Source organism: Athene cunicularia (genome assembly GCF_003259725.1).
Source record: "Athene cunicularia isolate RWA chromosome 1 unlocalized genomic scaffold, athCun1 chr1_part2, whole genome shotgun sequence".
NCBI lineage: Eukaryota > Metazoa > Chordata > Aves > Strigiformes > Strigidae > Athene > Athene cunicularia.
The window spans coordinates 25,669,978-25,685,614 of NW_020799092.1; the positions used below are offsets into that span (position 1 = coordinate 25,669,978).

General features: G+C 40.1%; 1 protein-coding gene across 2 annotated transcripts in view; it reads left to right on the forward strand.

Moving 5' to 3' along the window:
• Nucleotides 1–15,637, forward strand: part of LRP6 (LDL receptor related protein 6) — a 106,664-nt gene that overhangs the window by 45,520 nt on the left and 45,507 nt on the right. Inside the window, exons 3-6 of one of the 2 annotated variants that reach the window (XM_026867898.1) lie at nt 915–1,111; nt 1,855–1,986; nt 10,609–11,005; nt 11,544–11,715. In XM_026867898.1, the coding sequence (XP_026723699.1) occupies nt 915–1,111; nt 1,855–1,986; nt 10,609–11,005; nt 11,544–11,715 (898 nt within the window). The remainder of the gene's footprint in view (nt 1–914; nt 1,112–1,854; nt 1,987–10,608; nt 11,006–11,543; nt 11,716–15,637) is intronic. The other variant, XM_026867897.1, reaches the window with a different exon arrangement.

Sequence of the window (15,637 nt, forward strand, 5' to 3'; positions counted from 1 at the left end):
GCAGCCCTGGTTTGAGCAGGGTGTTGGTCCAGGTGACCTCCAGGATCCTCTCCATCCAAAGCTTTTCTGTGTTTCTGAATAAAATAACCATAAGAATTGAGCTACTTAATTCTAGTTCTGAAGAACCTGGGTACAGATAATTAGCTGCTACATCACAAGAACCTGGAAAAACTGTCTTCAGTAATGTTTGTGCTGCATTTTTGTGATGGCTAATGAGCATGTGTTTGTATATATACATAAAATATATGGGTATACTCTTTAATTTTGTTTATGAACCTGGAGACAGGCGGTGACCCAGTTTGCTCAGAAATGTTACCATTACCATGGCAGAAGATCAGTAGAACTCTGTTTAATGGCACTGCTCATAATAAAAAACAATAGCTTAATAATTATCATAATAATGAATCCAAAAAGATAACTTTAAAGATTTCTGTGTAGTGAAACTATTTGCCATTAGAGTATTTTTCTGATGGTTCAAAGATGGAAACTGAAGAGATGGATGGACTGTTAATTGACCAAATGCTGTCCCAGTTTAAAATCTGCTGAGACTGAAAATGATGGACATCATAAATCAGCAGGTAGCAGTTAGACTTGCATAAAACCAGCTGGCGTGGGGTTCCCTCCACATGCGCATGGTGACGTAAGGCCTCAAGGGGATCGAGTGTTAAAAGGGTGCTAAGAGATAGCCACAGACCTAAGTAAGGATTTACATTGGCATCTCTTGGCCATTTCAGCATTATTAGGCAGCCTGAAAATAGTTGTTCCCCCATATCATTCCCCAAAAGCAGGTGCGCTGTATTTTTTTCCCCATAAATAGAAAGTTTTGATCAACACTGTTCACCAAAGCTATGCTCAAGCAAAACCGTAGCATGAATTGTGTTTCAGCATTAATTTTCTTCCCTGTGCTCTGTTAGGCAAGCAGTGGTTAAAGGCTCCCTTCCACATCCTTTTGCTTTGACGCTGTTTGGGGACACGTTGTACTGGACTGACTGGAACACGCATTCGATCTTGGCCTGCAGCAAGTACTCTGGGGAGGACCTGCGTGAAATACATTCCAACATCTTCTCTCCCATGGATATCCATGCTTTCAGCCAAAAGAGGCAGCCAAATGGTAAGCTGTCTTGCTTTCTTTTTTTAACTGCAAGTTGGAACTGATTTTAAAAAAAAAATCTTAATTAATCTTTCTGTATGGCGGTGGGTGGCTTCGCTCGCGTCATGATGCAATTTTTCCAATGCAGAGATTGGGAAAAGACCCAAAGAGAAACCAAATATTCTCAACATTGTTTTTTCAACTGCAAAAAGATATCTATTGCTTCTTTTCTGCCTGCCACATTTATCCTGTTGTCGTATTCCTTTTTCTGTTTCATGTGCCATAACTTTAGGCAAAATGGTATTTTTATTTTTTCCAAGTAGTAGTTCCTGAATGGAAAGTAGTGTTAATTTGGCTGATTATATTGAGCCAAGACTAGCTCAGTGTAATAACCAGTGTCTTAACCATTGTGTTAATTTGCTGTTTGCATTTTGGTTTATATATGCAACCTGCTATACATTCAGCACCGACATGCTGAATAGTTTGTGAAAATGAGAAGAGCAGAGCTGAAACAAGGCTCTTGTTTAGACCCGAGTGCTACTTTCCCAAGAAAGGAAATGTTCAACATCCGTGCATTTTGGTACCATAAATACCCTGCTACTCAACACTTGGAATTAATTTTTCCTTGTTCTGTGTTTATCATTTCCTTCTTTAATCTGTGTTGCTGCCACCGATTCTACCACTCAAATGCTGTATATGTCTTAACACATGAGATGAGGTCATCCATTATCAGAAGCATTAATCTGTGTGATTTATGTTAACAGCTACAAACCCATGTGGAATTAATAACGGTGGCTGCTCCCACTTGTGTTTGATGTCTCCTACCAAGCCCTCTTATCAGTGTGCATGTCCCACTGGTGTGAAACTTCTTGAGAATGGAAAGACCTGCAAAGATGGTAGGCTTTGTTTTTAAAAAATCCTTTTAGATTAAGCACAAAGTAGTTTTTGGAGGGAAATGGGTTCTTCCAGCTTCACTACATAATGCACGTTAGGGGTGGCAAATTGTGAAATCATGCATGCTTTTGCACTGCAGATAAAAGTGATTGGAAAATACCCTCTACTTTTCAAAAAAGAAGAGAGTCTCATGACTGAAGAGCAGGTTACCTCCGGTTAGAAAATAAAGGTTGCAATTCTGTCTCTGTCACTAATTCCCTGCAAGTTTTTTTGGGGTTCTGCTCCCTTTTCTTAAAGAAATTGATACCTACATCCTCTGTTTCCAAAGTGTTTCTAACATTATTGTTCATGAATTAGTATTTGGCTAGTAGGATTGTGCAATAAACACAGTTCTTTTTTTCCCTTTATTTTCTTTTCCTTTAAGAACAATTTTTAAGATACATACACCTGAAAACTCTTTTGCTTCACAGGCATAAAGTGAGGCCCCTACATTTTTATAAAGGAGCTGAAAAGAGTGACATGTTTTTAGAGGTGTTGAAAGTGTTTCAGCCTTCAAGCTCAAGACGTGATAGAGATTTAGGGCTGCAAGTGCTCACCCAAAATGGCTTTTAGTGTCTTGTGGGCCAGTGTATATGGTTTTAAACTGTTATATTTTGTAAGTATAGGTCCTGTGACGTGTTGTGGTTGCTGTAATGCATTACAGGATCAGAATAAACACTGGCAGATAATTAGCTTGCTCATAAATAACCATCTTTTATGCAGATCATCTCTCTATGACAAAAGTAAATGGAGGAAGAAACAGAAGGGTGCAGCAGAACTTACTGTAAATAGGCTAAATAAAATGTATACAGAAATAATTTTTCTTAAATTATTTTATTTTTTAAAAGTTCTTCTAGGCTTGTCAACTGCTGTTCAGTATTTTCTTTAATTTCATGCTATTTCATGCTCTCTGCTGATTATTTTTGTGTGGCTATTTGTGTCTGTGTGAACCTTGTTAAAATAAATTGCTGCTTTTATGTGAAAAACTCAAAAGCAGCTCCCAGTTTAGCCTTGCAGAATTGTTTGTAAGTATTTACTGATGCGTGTGCAAGATGTTTTTCTTCCATTTCTGCCAGTACAAGGAACAAGCTTCAATAATACTGCTCTGGGTTGGTCATTTTGTGTCACATTCTGACTAAATTTCACATGCTTTTTTTAAAAAATACTTGATACACACAGATAAACTCCTTTGTGTCAGCAGATAGCTAAAGCGGTTGTGACCCAATACAGGCATGTTTCCAAAAGCAAAGCCGCACAGAAACCCCATGTGGGGGACAAGGAGTGGTAAAGGTTTGGTCACTTGCCAAGCCGAGGTAGAAAGGTAAGGAAGCAGAGGCTGAAGGACCAAGGACAACCCTTGGAACAAGCCCTGGAGAGATCCAGAGAGATAAATTGCTTCTCTTTGACTTACTGCTGATAAGAAAAGAGCAGGGGACTTCAGGCAAGAGGAGCTGTATCTTTTTGCTCCCCGTGTGTTGTGTTCCAAGGAATGGGTCATTGTATCACAGAAATTCCTGCTTCCCTGCTCAGGTTCAGCCCGATGTCCTCGTGGAGGCAACCTACCCAACCTACCCCAGATGTTAACAGCCCCGTGCTGAATGGCACCTTTCTAGTGTATCAAATTACCAAAGGCAAGTCAAGGAATGGTATTTTTTTAAAAGCCCAACAAAGCCTTATTAACAGGCCTTTTTCTCATGCAGAGATACTCAGACTTACCAGTTCACTTTTTCAGTCATTCCCTATGTCTCAGAATTTATAACTGTTGCTCTTTTCTCCCACTCCCTGAGCACATGAGAAGCCAAATTGTATGTTCCCAGTCAGCCATAAAGTGTATTTGGCTCACAAAACATAGCTCCCATTTTATCAGAAATTGTTAACCAATTTACTACAGCAAGTTGTCCATCTGTATGCAAAAAACTTTATACAAGAACGTTCATTTATCTTAGGCTTGTCAAGATAATGTTTCATTTTTAACCACCATTCTGCTATTACGTCTTTCCAAAACACTCTGCCCCTCCCTTTTCAAGGAGAAAAATGGGTGGGGAGGGGGATAGAAAATTGAGTCTCTGTTTATTTTAGCTCAGTGAGCGTTACATACCATGGCTTCTTGGACTTAGAAACGAGTTAGCACATAACCCGAGTGAAACAACCTACACAAACTATGCATCAGATCCGTTGGTTTCGCTTACCGTCTGTGATGCTGTAAAGAGCTGACTTCTGGGAGGAGCGTGAAGGAGCTTCAGGTTCAGCATTTAGAGCTGAGCCTACCCCAAAATAATGAAATATTTTTGACTCCCTCACTGAACAGAGGTGCGGGGGATAGGCTTAGGGCTTCTGCTAGTGAACCTACAACTTGCCAGAGCTCTTCAAGGCGGAGGTACACTGGACTTTCTTCTTGTAGTTGCAAAGGCTGCAATTACTGATTCAGAGAAGGAGGAGAGTCAAACAGAGCCAGAGTAGCCACAGACCGGATTTTGAGATGTAACTGTACATGTTTGTGTATTGACTTCCTTTCTTAGGCTGCTCAGTGACTGTGGAGAAGTATTTTCTCTTTTTCAGGTGTGTGGGGTGGGGGTTGGTTCTGGTTTCTTGAGCTGGTTTTTTTTCCCTTTGTACTTGCCTGTTCACTATATCTGCTGTGAAAGTAGAGCTGAACCCTGACAACTGAACACTTATACCTTCGATCATGTCAGTATATATCTACTACGCTGAAACACTGAGTGATTAAATCTCCATTTGCAATTAGAACATGTACTTGACTGTGGGGGAAGAAAGGAGGGAGGGGTGACTTACAGGTGAAGAAAGGTGAAAAATGAGGTGAAGAATTTATCTTTTTTAAGATGGTTTTGTCTTCTAGCGGTAGACTAAAATCAGGCTGGTTCCTAAACCGAATTGTTTCATGCTGAAAGGAGCCTCTTTAAGGAGAGAACTTCATTTCACGCTGTGCTGTTGAGAGCACCGGCCTGGACTGGAAAGATTTTGACGGGTGAATTTTGAGTGTGTGTTTGTGGTGTTTGCAGTGCTTTGGCATTGACAGATGATCCTTGCAGCCAAAGGTGAGGCTGGCTGACCCTCCCTGAGCAGTTTCCATGACAACCTAGCATTTTTGAATAATCTTGGTTTATAGGAAATCTTTTCTTCCCTCTCCTTTCTGCCTGCGTTAGTTTCTCCATTTTTTTGTAGGTTTTTTTTCATCACACCTTAGAGGGCTTTTGCCATTTCCTGTGAGAGCTATGAATATAATACCACCCTGCCCTCCATTTAGAAACACTTTTCCATAGTCTTTCAGTAAAGAGTGATAACTTGGAATAAAATTAGCTGTTTTTCTAGTAACTGATGATACTGGCTGGTTGTTCATGTCTTAATTTCTATTGCTGTTACAAGACAAAACAGTTAAAAAACTGAGATGGGGGCTTGTGGCAAGCTCATGGCTCCCCCACTGCCTAGGTGAAAGTTTGTAAACCCCTGTGCCTCAAAGAAAAAGAGAGGCAGAATAATCAGTTTTCATGGCCAGCTGTTCCTCAGTCAGTAATGTCCGAAGCAGAGAGTCCTGTCCGAGCATCCAGGCACTTCTACCAGAGAGCTTTTACCTACTGTTGTCATATTATTGGTAATTTATTGGCCTCTTCTGCTGGACATACTGGGATTTCTCTTTTGCAGTATCATAAGCCTGCAGTTTTGAGTTTGGCAGTGCTACATTTAAATGACCTGTTCGATAGTTGGTTTTGTAATAAAATATAGGTTCATCCTACAGATTTGTCATTGGGGTTACATTCTTATTAGTGCTGGAAGATCTCCCTGTCCATGAGCTCAGCTTCTGTCTTTCCCTGCAGTGAATTATATTAATTCCCTGCATTTGCTACTACCAATATGGACGTGTGGTTTGTGCTGAGAAAACCAGTGGTGATTTCAGCTAATCAAAGAGATGCAAGTTTCCTCATGAAGAAAAAGCACTGCTTCAGAGTTTCATTTCAGTCTTTCTTTGGCCGTTCCATTCTCTTCGTCTTTATTTTGCCTATGGACGCTCACATTCTACTTCCCTTAAGGCCTGGAGGCAGTAATCAGAAATTTGCACTTTCTTTTGCAATTTAGTGCTGGCTAGTGGGTCATTTGGTTTGTTGAGAGTAGCCAGAATTCTGATTTGACTGCACAGATCAAGATGTTTAATTTAACACCCTAATTCTTTCATTTCTTTTAAAGGGGAAAAAAAATCAGATGCATGGCCTTCTGCCTTTGTAGTTTTAAGGTTGAGGTTTTCTAGATGAAAAAAAATCTTGTTTGTATTGTAGAGTCAAGGGCTCTCTAACATTACTGAATTTATATCTGGGGAAAGACATTGTAGGTAAGAAATATTTTAGTCAAGTATGTGAGATTTCTATTGAGGATGTATTAATAATTTTGATTTCTCAGATACAGAGAATGCATTATACATGTCCTAGGTCTAGCACTTCTTGTGTGTGTATTCCTGAGTCTATGTCTGTGTAGCTGTACTGGCCTCAGCAACCGCTGATGGTTTGAAAGTTCAATAACTTACAAATGTCTGAGGCCTGTACATCATAGAGAAGATGTAATGAATTGTAAAGGTTAGCAGGGCATTAGACGTTGGGCTTTAAAGCTATGCCATTGCATGTATCTGCATGCTCGCTGTTTCCCCTTTTCTCCCCCTTCCCTTGACTTGAGCTAGCACACAGATTTAAATTATTTTGATTTTTTTAATAGCGACTTTCTGAGGAAAGTATTAGTTCCAGGACTAATGTAATGCACCATCCATGAGCTTGTAATCCCAGCTTTCAAAGTGCTTAATAAAAGTAGGCTAAAGCTCTCAAAAAAGAGTCTGGAGTACAGCTTTTATGTCCATATTTAGACATCTTAAGCAAGGGACTTGATTTTAGAAAAATTGCTAACTATCCTCAATACCCCTTAACTTGAGTCACTGCAACACAGAATCTTGAGCTTGGTCCCCAGTTTGAATAGTTTGGGAGGGATTTTTTTAAAAAATCAATTACAGTTTGCTGAGAGCACTTAGGACTGTGTTGGAGACCAGCCCCAAGGGTAGGCAGAATGACCTGACTTTGTATACGGGAAAGCCATCTGCTTACTCTGCCTTGCGAGTGTTTTGCAGGCTGTGAGCACACACCCTGCATACCTGGTGGGGGTCTGTGCCCTCAAACCCAGCAGTCGATGGGTTCAAATTCAAAGCCATACAGATTTGAGATGCGCTTGGGTCTTCAGGCATGCTTGCGTTGGGTGCAGCGGAGATCGCCAGTAGTTAGACAGAGGACAGCAGCGTGGGCAATAAACTCTCCTCCAAGTCTCTGTGTGTTTGTCTAGGCCACTTCATCCTTGTGTGTGCAGTCCAAGGTGTCTAGAGGAAGAACTGCTTCAGGTCAGTGCTCTGGTTGCAGTCTCCATGCACCTTTTGGAAGGGTTGAGCCAGTTGAGTTTTGAGGTGGTTTATATGTTCATGGCTTATTCCAGTCTCTCCCAGTAAGTGCTGATAGATTGAAAAGAAAAAAAAAAAATGATGCTGGCATGCAACCTGCATTATCTTTTCCTGTCTTTTCGTTCCTTTTTTTTTTTTCCTTTGATATATGATTCCATCCCCATGGTGCTCTCCATCTTGCTCATCATTAGAGGCAGGGAATTTCTTGGAGAGGCGGAGTGAAGAAGTCTGGAGATCCTGGTGTCACAGTTCAGCTTAGAGTAGAAGTGAACAAAATCGATTGATTGTTCTGTCTTGGCAACCTTGTGTACCTTGAGCAGTCCTCTTGAGTGGTGGGTCAGTGCGTAGCCAGATAAACTTTGTACAACTGAGCAAATTGTTTTAGTTTTGAGACCATCTTTTATCTTTGAGTTCTATCAAGGTGGTAACAGGATCAGTCCATAAATATGCCCAGCTCTTGCATTTGCTATTTTCACTATTGTCAGGGCAGGCGTGAAGCATTCAGAATAATCTTTCCCTCAACCTACTTTGAGGTGAGATGCTTCTCTGCTGCTCAAATATTTTTATTATTTTTTCCTGGACAGAATGACTGGTGATCTAACTAAGCAGCTGAGGTGTCGGTTTGCAAATGGGTGGGTAATCGCTCTAAAGTAAGCTTTAAGCTTTTTATTGCTCAATTGGAGGGGTGGGGGTGGTGTTTGATTGGGGGCTGGAATGTTAGCCAAGTCCCCAGATAAAGACCATGAAATTATTAGCTCAGGGATCCAGAGTGCAGCACGGGTTAGGTGAAAGCCAGTCATTTCCCAATGCTGAATTGTAGTTCAGACACTGGGTTATTTGACTAAGCGGCAGTGTTGCAACCCGAAAGCAGGATACTGAAGCTGTTGAAATGGGTCATCTTTGAGAAGAATTGGAAGGTCAATTGGTCAATTTTAAGGGTGAGTATCAGCAAAGGCATGATTGTACTCAACCAAGTCTTTCTGGGGACCTGACATCAGGTCTTCAAAATGACTGTCAGCTACAGCTAGAGCACAAATTATTTTTAAATTATGCCTTACACTTTTTCTTTGTATGGTAGAATATATATATATATAGCTTTCTAACTATTTAAAAATCTCAGGTTAGCGCATTTTCTCAACCTTAGTTTTACTACATAGTGTGAAAAAAGTATTACGGTTTGGGTTTTTTAATATGATTTTCATAGTCTTGGTTAGAAGGTAAGTTGTATAAATGACTGTGAAGTTAGTAAAAAAGAAAGTACTAGGGATTCCTTTCTTTCTTGAGCCATGATTAGGGATTAGTTATGCATTAATACTTTGTGCGACCATAATGCAGCTGAATGCTTGGATCTTGATGCTGAATTGATATACTCAGTAGCAACAAATACAGATGTACGTATAGACTGTCGTGACAAGATCTGTTGCTTCTGTAATTATAAAAAAAAAAATATCTTACAAACAGGCCTGTTTTCCATTTGCTATGTCACATGCTTTAGGTTATTTTGAAGGATACATAGACATGTAATTACAGGTTCCCCCTTCCTGATGTTAATTAATGCATAAGAGTTATTCACTAGAAGAACAATTGAGTAGCATGTACATGTGTTTCTGAACACAAGGTGTTTTAGGACACGGGATCCCAAAGCTAATCTGAATCTGTTCTGGACTACCAACCAGGAACACTTGTAATAATATTCTCAACTTCTGTTGTTGAAAAGTGCTGTTTCTTGCAGCAGTGTGGAAGTGCCTTAGATATCTTTTTTTTTAATGTGCTAAACTTGCTGTAAATGGAGCAGTGGCTGCTTTGGCATCTTTCCAAAGTTTGGCATGCAGTGAGATTTCATCTAGCACCAACAATTACTGACTTTTTTAAAAAGAAATTTGGCATCAGACACCAAAATTCTTTTTTTATCAGCAACCTACTTGCTTTAGTTGTTGCTCTTTCAGTCTTCTAGCCCTTATTTTTACCTCTGCAAAATCAAGATCAAGACGTGGACAGAATGTGCCTTGGTGATGGCTCTTTTTCTCCAAGATGTTGATGTATTTATTTTCCTAAACCTCCCCTCACCCCCTCCTTCTGTCCTCACACCTACATCAGTCCCTGCCAAACCCTTTCCCCGCACTGTTTGAGGAGAGTCTTTGCAACACACTTTCCCTGCATTTAGGATGGACACATTTTTCACCTTAGCTCAGGCTTCCCTGAGGCCCAAGCTGCTCTTATCTCCTTGAGACTCCAAACTGATAAGCCAGTTTAATTGGAATGGGGTGTGGTAGCTGTTTATCCTCCATTACATTGAAATTTAGTGACACAGAGTAGAAATGAGAATGAATTAAATAGACATCTGTCATTGAGCAGATCCCCAGCACATGCACCATTAAACAGCTTGTGTTGCCTCACGTGAAAATCATCTGCACTGCAAGGTGATCTTAGTTATTTATTGTGATTCTGACTTTTGACCTACAAGCCAGCATGGCTTTTGCATGCTTCAGCTCAAAATCGCGTTATAAGATTCACTGTTGTTTATCTTCATGTCTTCAATAAGCTTGTTCTCAACAGATGTGGGAGAAGCTGAGAGCTCTCCTGCTTCATGTGGTCACTGGGCAGTTATCAGTTCCCCAAACTGATTTCTCTGATAGGAGTTTCTCAGAGGAGACTTACTTGTGACGTTCTGTGTTACTTTTTTTTTTTTTTCCCTTCCTTCTAAGGATAGTGTTGAAACACGCAGCTTGTTTGTCATGATTGTCCCCTGTACCAACAATAGCAAACAGTCGGTAAATTATTTATAGAATTAATTTTTCATCTAAGAGGCTGCAGGCCATCTGTTGATTTGCATAAAATAGCAGCACAGTCACTGCATATCTATTTTACTACCTTTGGAGGGAACGATATCGATAGAAAATGTGTCCAACATGACCACTGAATTTTCTCTGTAAACACATCTGACTTGTTCTGCAGAAGAATAACCTCACCTTTGAAGTGCTGGTGTGGAATTCTCTGCTGGTGCCCATCGGTTTGGTTAAGTCCTGTGAAATCAAGGCAGCTGGACTGGCTTGTACCACATGGTACAGAATCAGGTTCATTCTTTACAGGCTCACTGCACATTGTTTGTAAGATGGTTGTGTTTTTTGCCTTATTCATGCAGGTGCCACTGAACTCCTGCTTCTAGCCCGCCGGACAGATTTGAGGCGAATTTCCTTAGACACCCCAGATTTTACTGACATAGTTTTGCCACTGGAGGACATCCGTCATGCCATCGCCATTGACTTTGATCCCCTGGAAGGATACATCTATTGGACTGATGATGAAGTTAGGGCCATCCGCCGGTCGTTCATTGATGGGTCAGGTAGTCAGTTTGTTGTCACGGCACAGATTGCACATCCTGATGGCATTGCTGTGGACTGGGTTGCCCGAAATCTCTATTGGACTGACACTGGCACAGACCGGATTGAAGTGACAAGGCTTAATGGGACCATGAGAAAAATCTTAATATCGGAAGACCTGGAAGAACCCAGAGCTATTGTGCTGGATCCCATGGTTGGGTGAGGAGCTGTTTGTGAGCATTTTTTTTAAATATTAGTCATCTAAAAAAGATACCTATGTCTACCTGTATGCAGATAATGGGGTGCAATGATAAACTTCTGAGCCTTCGATACTGGAATTCTTTGAAAGATAAGGCTCTGAGGCACAGGGACTACTCTGTTTTGACCACCTGGGTAGCCATCTGGGAGAATAAAACAAAGCCATGTCTTTGTTTTATTCTCCTTTTAAAAAATATTTTGCGGGACTGTGTGGATCTGTTCATTTATTCTAGCTAATAGCACTGCTTATGTTGTTTTGCTGAGCAAACTGATACAGGAGTTTCGTGCAAAGGGACCAGGTTTATCCAGGTTTATTTTACACATTGATGCTTTCTGAATGGTTTGGGCATCCTTACTTAGGTGAGGAAATATATTTGACTTATAAAGGTACCGTTCTGTGTGCAATGTGGTTTCGGGGAAGAGGAGTCCAGAAGAAGCTGTGTGAATATTGGAAGTTTGGATTAAAATTTTAAATCTTAAGATTTTGTTTCCTTTGCAGGTACATGTACTGGACTGACTGGGGAGAAATCCCAAAGATCGAGAGGGCAGCGCTAGATGGCTCAGACAGAATTGTGCTGGTGAATACTTCTCTTGGCTGGCCAAATGGCCTGGCACTGGATTATGCCGAAAGCAAAATATACTGGGGAGATGCCAAAACAGACAAAATAGAGGTTTGTAATTGCATCTGCATTTTTAATTCCATGGAGTTACTCTACTTTTCTAGGTGTTCAAATTCTGGTAGAGCCCAAAAGGGCAGTGGGGTAATTTGTGCTTTAAGGAACAATTCATCTTCTGTGTGTAAAATGGAAATGATATCCATGTAGTAGATCCCTCTTTTTAAGAATGGATAATAAGAATTTGTTAAATAAGGCAATTCTTAAGTCATCAGGGAAAATAGCTTTTTAGTGGGAGTAATGTGTGTAGGTTAAAAAAATTGGTCTTTCATTCTTTGTCTTGCTCAGCTTAGATGCTAGTACAACATATTTTAAAGAAATCCCATTTCACATATAATTTATAATTATTTGTACTCTCATAAATCCTCTATACTTCACATCTCCCTTGTTTTATTAGGCCTCCAGTAAGGGGATAGATTTTTCCTTTCTTTTTGGTATGTTCTGCTGAAACTTTTAATTGAAGGGAAAAAAAAAAAAAGGGCAAGCTGTTTTTCTTCTATCCCACATTGAAAATCTTGTGTTTATTTTGTTGTATAACATTTATGGAACAAATTTGACGTTTATTATCTCTGTCAGTCTTTGAGAAAATAGTTTTGTTTAGTATTTGTTCAGTTTACTATCAAAAGGCAGAAGTTTATCTGGAAGTAGGAGACTTGGCTACTACCTGGTGCATGGTAGCACCATCTGCCTTTGCTAACCTTTGTAGATTTACCTTTCTTTTGATGAATTACAGCTTTGCTTAGTCATTCCTTACCGTTGCAAATAATTTTCAGCACTTACATTAGGCACAGTATCTTTTCTAGCCCTATGAAATATTTTTTTTATATATTTCTAACTCCCAATAAGTCAGTGTGAAGTCACAGCGTTGTGCTGGGAGGTCACGTAACTGTTTTATTCTCCTTCGGAGTCAACTCCAGTCCTGCAAGGTGAGTTGCTTTGAAGCACTCCATGGGAGAGCCCCAGGGAGCACAGTTTTCTGTGTCCTGAAAACAAGATTTATAGTCTGTAATTCAGCTAACATTGTACCAGCTTTGAGAAAAGAGGGCAAAAAGAGCCTTAGCCGTGCCTAGAAATTTATTTATAACAGATTGAACACTTCAGCCCTGATACTGTCTTGGATTTCAATGTGTTTTGCAAAAGGAAAGTTGGGCATTCTCCACTTTCATGCTTGCCAAAACACTGAGATTTTTTTTCATGCATTTCAGTCTTACTCAGACCATGGTTCTCTATTCATTAATAATGATTCTGTTCAGTGCTGGATCAGTTTGTGATAGAAAATTTCATCTAGATGGGGCATGAGCTCCTTGCTGCAATTCTGTCAAACTGACTAGAACACATGATATGATGTTTATCCCAACATTACAATGTCTATGGCAGGACAGAAGATATCTGATCTGGCACAAAGTCAGCTAGGACAATTTCCATTTCATTGTTTTTAAACCAATGTGAGCCAGCAGAATGAGTTTGTTCCAGGTTGTCATGTAACATCTATGCAGGGCATCAGAGAAGATCCATTATCTTAAGATTTTAGAATTACTAGGGTTTTTTTGTTTTTGTTTTTTTTTCTATGAGGCTCCAAGTGTTAGAGCTATGATTTTACTGCTGTTACTCTTTATAACAAGTTAACATTTGTTAACTCTTACCGGTGTGCAGAAAATCTTGAAAAAGTCTCTGGGTAAAGCCTTTAAAGCAACAGAGAAGAAATTCTCCCACAGTTTTTCTTTGGTGGTTTTGGATTTTAGTTTGTTTGAGGATTTTGGTTTTTAAAATTTTATTGCAGAAGGTGTTAATTTAGGGGTATGTGACAGGGATCTATAAAATAAATTATGGATAAGGTGAACAGGACTTGCACCCACACAATTTTTTTGATAGAAGAAATCTGCAGGTGATGGGTGCAGAACAAACAAAAGCAGATGGATCTTCAAACAGCGCGTGGGAAGTTGTGGAAGTGGTTGTGGATGTTAAAAGCTTACATATGCTGTTGGGAAGACTGGGTAAGTCTGTGGAAGGGAATTCCACTGCAGTTTACTAGAAAATAGAATTGCCTTCTGAACCACAAATCACTGAACTGTAAATTGCTGTAGAATGAAAGAATTGTCTTGAAAAGTTTCAGTATGGATTTGCTTTATGCTGTTCTGTAGGTGTAAGTTTTGATTATTCTCTGACACAGAATACTGGGATGGGTGGACCCTTGGACTGAACCCATACAGCCTCTCTCTTTTCCTGTGTTGAGGCCATTCTATTCCCTGAAGGTCTGGGGAGTCTTTAGTCTGTTCGCTTGTTGCATTAGCTTTAGGAAAAATTATGTGTTCTTCCTTAGGTGTAATATTGCTGCTTGCTAACCTCACTGTAGAGGGGCAGAAATGGGTTGAAAATCGATGACCCCTGATAGCGATAGAACAGAGTGTGAGTTCAGTGTGGCTTCTGTAATTAATAAAGCATGGAAAAGGCTCTGTAGGATGAAGAGGTGTTTGTCCAAGAGAATGGTTCAGTCTGAATCTCCCCCCACCTCCAGTGTGCTAAGTAATGCAGATGTAGTGGTGAGTTTCTTTACTGATGAATCTTAGCGAATTTTCCCCAGGATCTTGTGTGGACTCTGTAATCTTTTATGAGAGACCGACTTTGTTATGGTAGGCTGCAGAAATCTCAGGCTGCAGTGATGCTATCTAAATCTAGCTAAAATATGACTAACATTTCAAGTCTTTGCTTTTTGTCCCACTGCCTTTCTCTCCTATGGCAACCATGAATCCTGAGGAGATTTGTTACACTTTCCCTGCCCTTCCCATCCATTTTTTTATATCAGTTTAGTAGAAGATACTTTGACCTTCCTTAAATGCTTTAAACTTACATTTGGAGAACGGACACTGGAGGAGGTGTAACAAAGAGGATGTTTGTGACAGGATCAAAAGATGGGAACTTGGATTGGCCGTGAAGACTTCAGAATTATGTGCCTGGTCCCTGCTTTGCCTGTATGTGTTTGTATATATTTGTGAGGGGGGTGGGTTAAAAGCGAGAGAAACATGTTTCTATACTTGCCTTTAAGTAGTTTTTCCAAGCATGATTTTACATACGTTGTAAAATCCACACACACCCCCACTCCCCCCAAGTATGTGGAATTCCTCAGAACCATTATTTAATTGCAGTGCTACCAAAATGAATGTTTCTTGCAAGCAATGTCTCTGGTTTGTTTGTGCTACATATGAGCTTTTTTTATTTTTTATTTTTTACACACTGATTCATGCTATGCTGTTCTGGAGCCCCCAGACGATAATAAAGCATCAGCAGGGGTTAATGGAGACTGGTAGGGGGTACAGCAGGGAGCTTTTGTTCCCATTTTATCTGGCAGCCTGCAGCAGGCAGAAGCAGGCTGTGGCTCAACAGCTTCGTCATTTATCTCGGTCAGGTTTCACTGCTGATAAACTTCTATTGAAATGGATGGCTGCTATTGTGCTTACCAGTAGGGAAGATTTCTCATTGACTTGCTACAGGTTTAAAGCATTTTCCTGCCGTGCTATGAGGTTAAAAATGTATGATCTGCTCTGTTGAATTGGTCTTATGTTTTCCTGCTCAAGTGAATATTTGTCTTCTGAGCACGTACGCTACCTGTTTTAAGGCATAGGTTGGATTTGAAATGGTCAGCAAAGCTCGTATTGATAAAGCAATTATAAATATCTGTGTGCGTGTGTGGCTGTGTGCATTAGGAGGAAATAATGATGATACGGCTGATTTCTCACAATTTTTCAGTCTTTGCTTCATTTTTCTTTATTCATCTTCTTTCCTATTTCTCCATTCTCAGAGCCAGAGATGACACCCACTTACACCTACTAGTGGTGAGTCTAAAGAAAGGACTGCCTTCTCTGCAGATCCAACAATTATCTAGTGATTTTTAAGTGCAGCTCTAACTTGAAGTGTTTCTTCA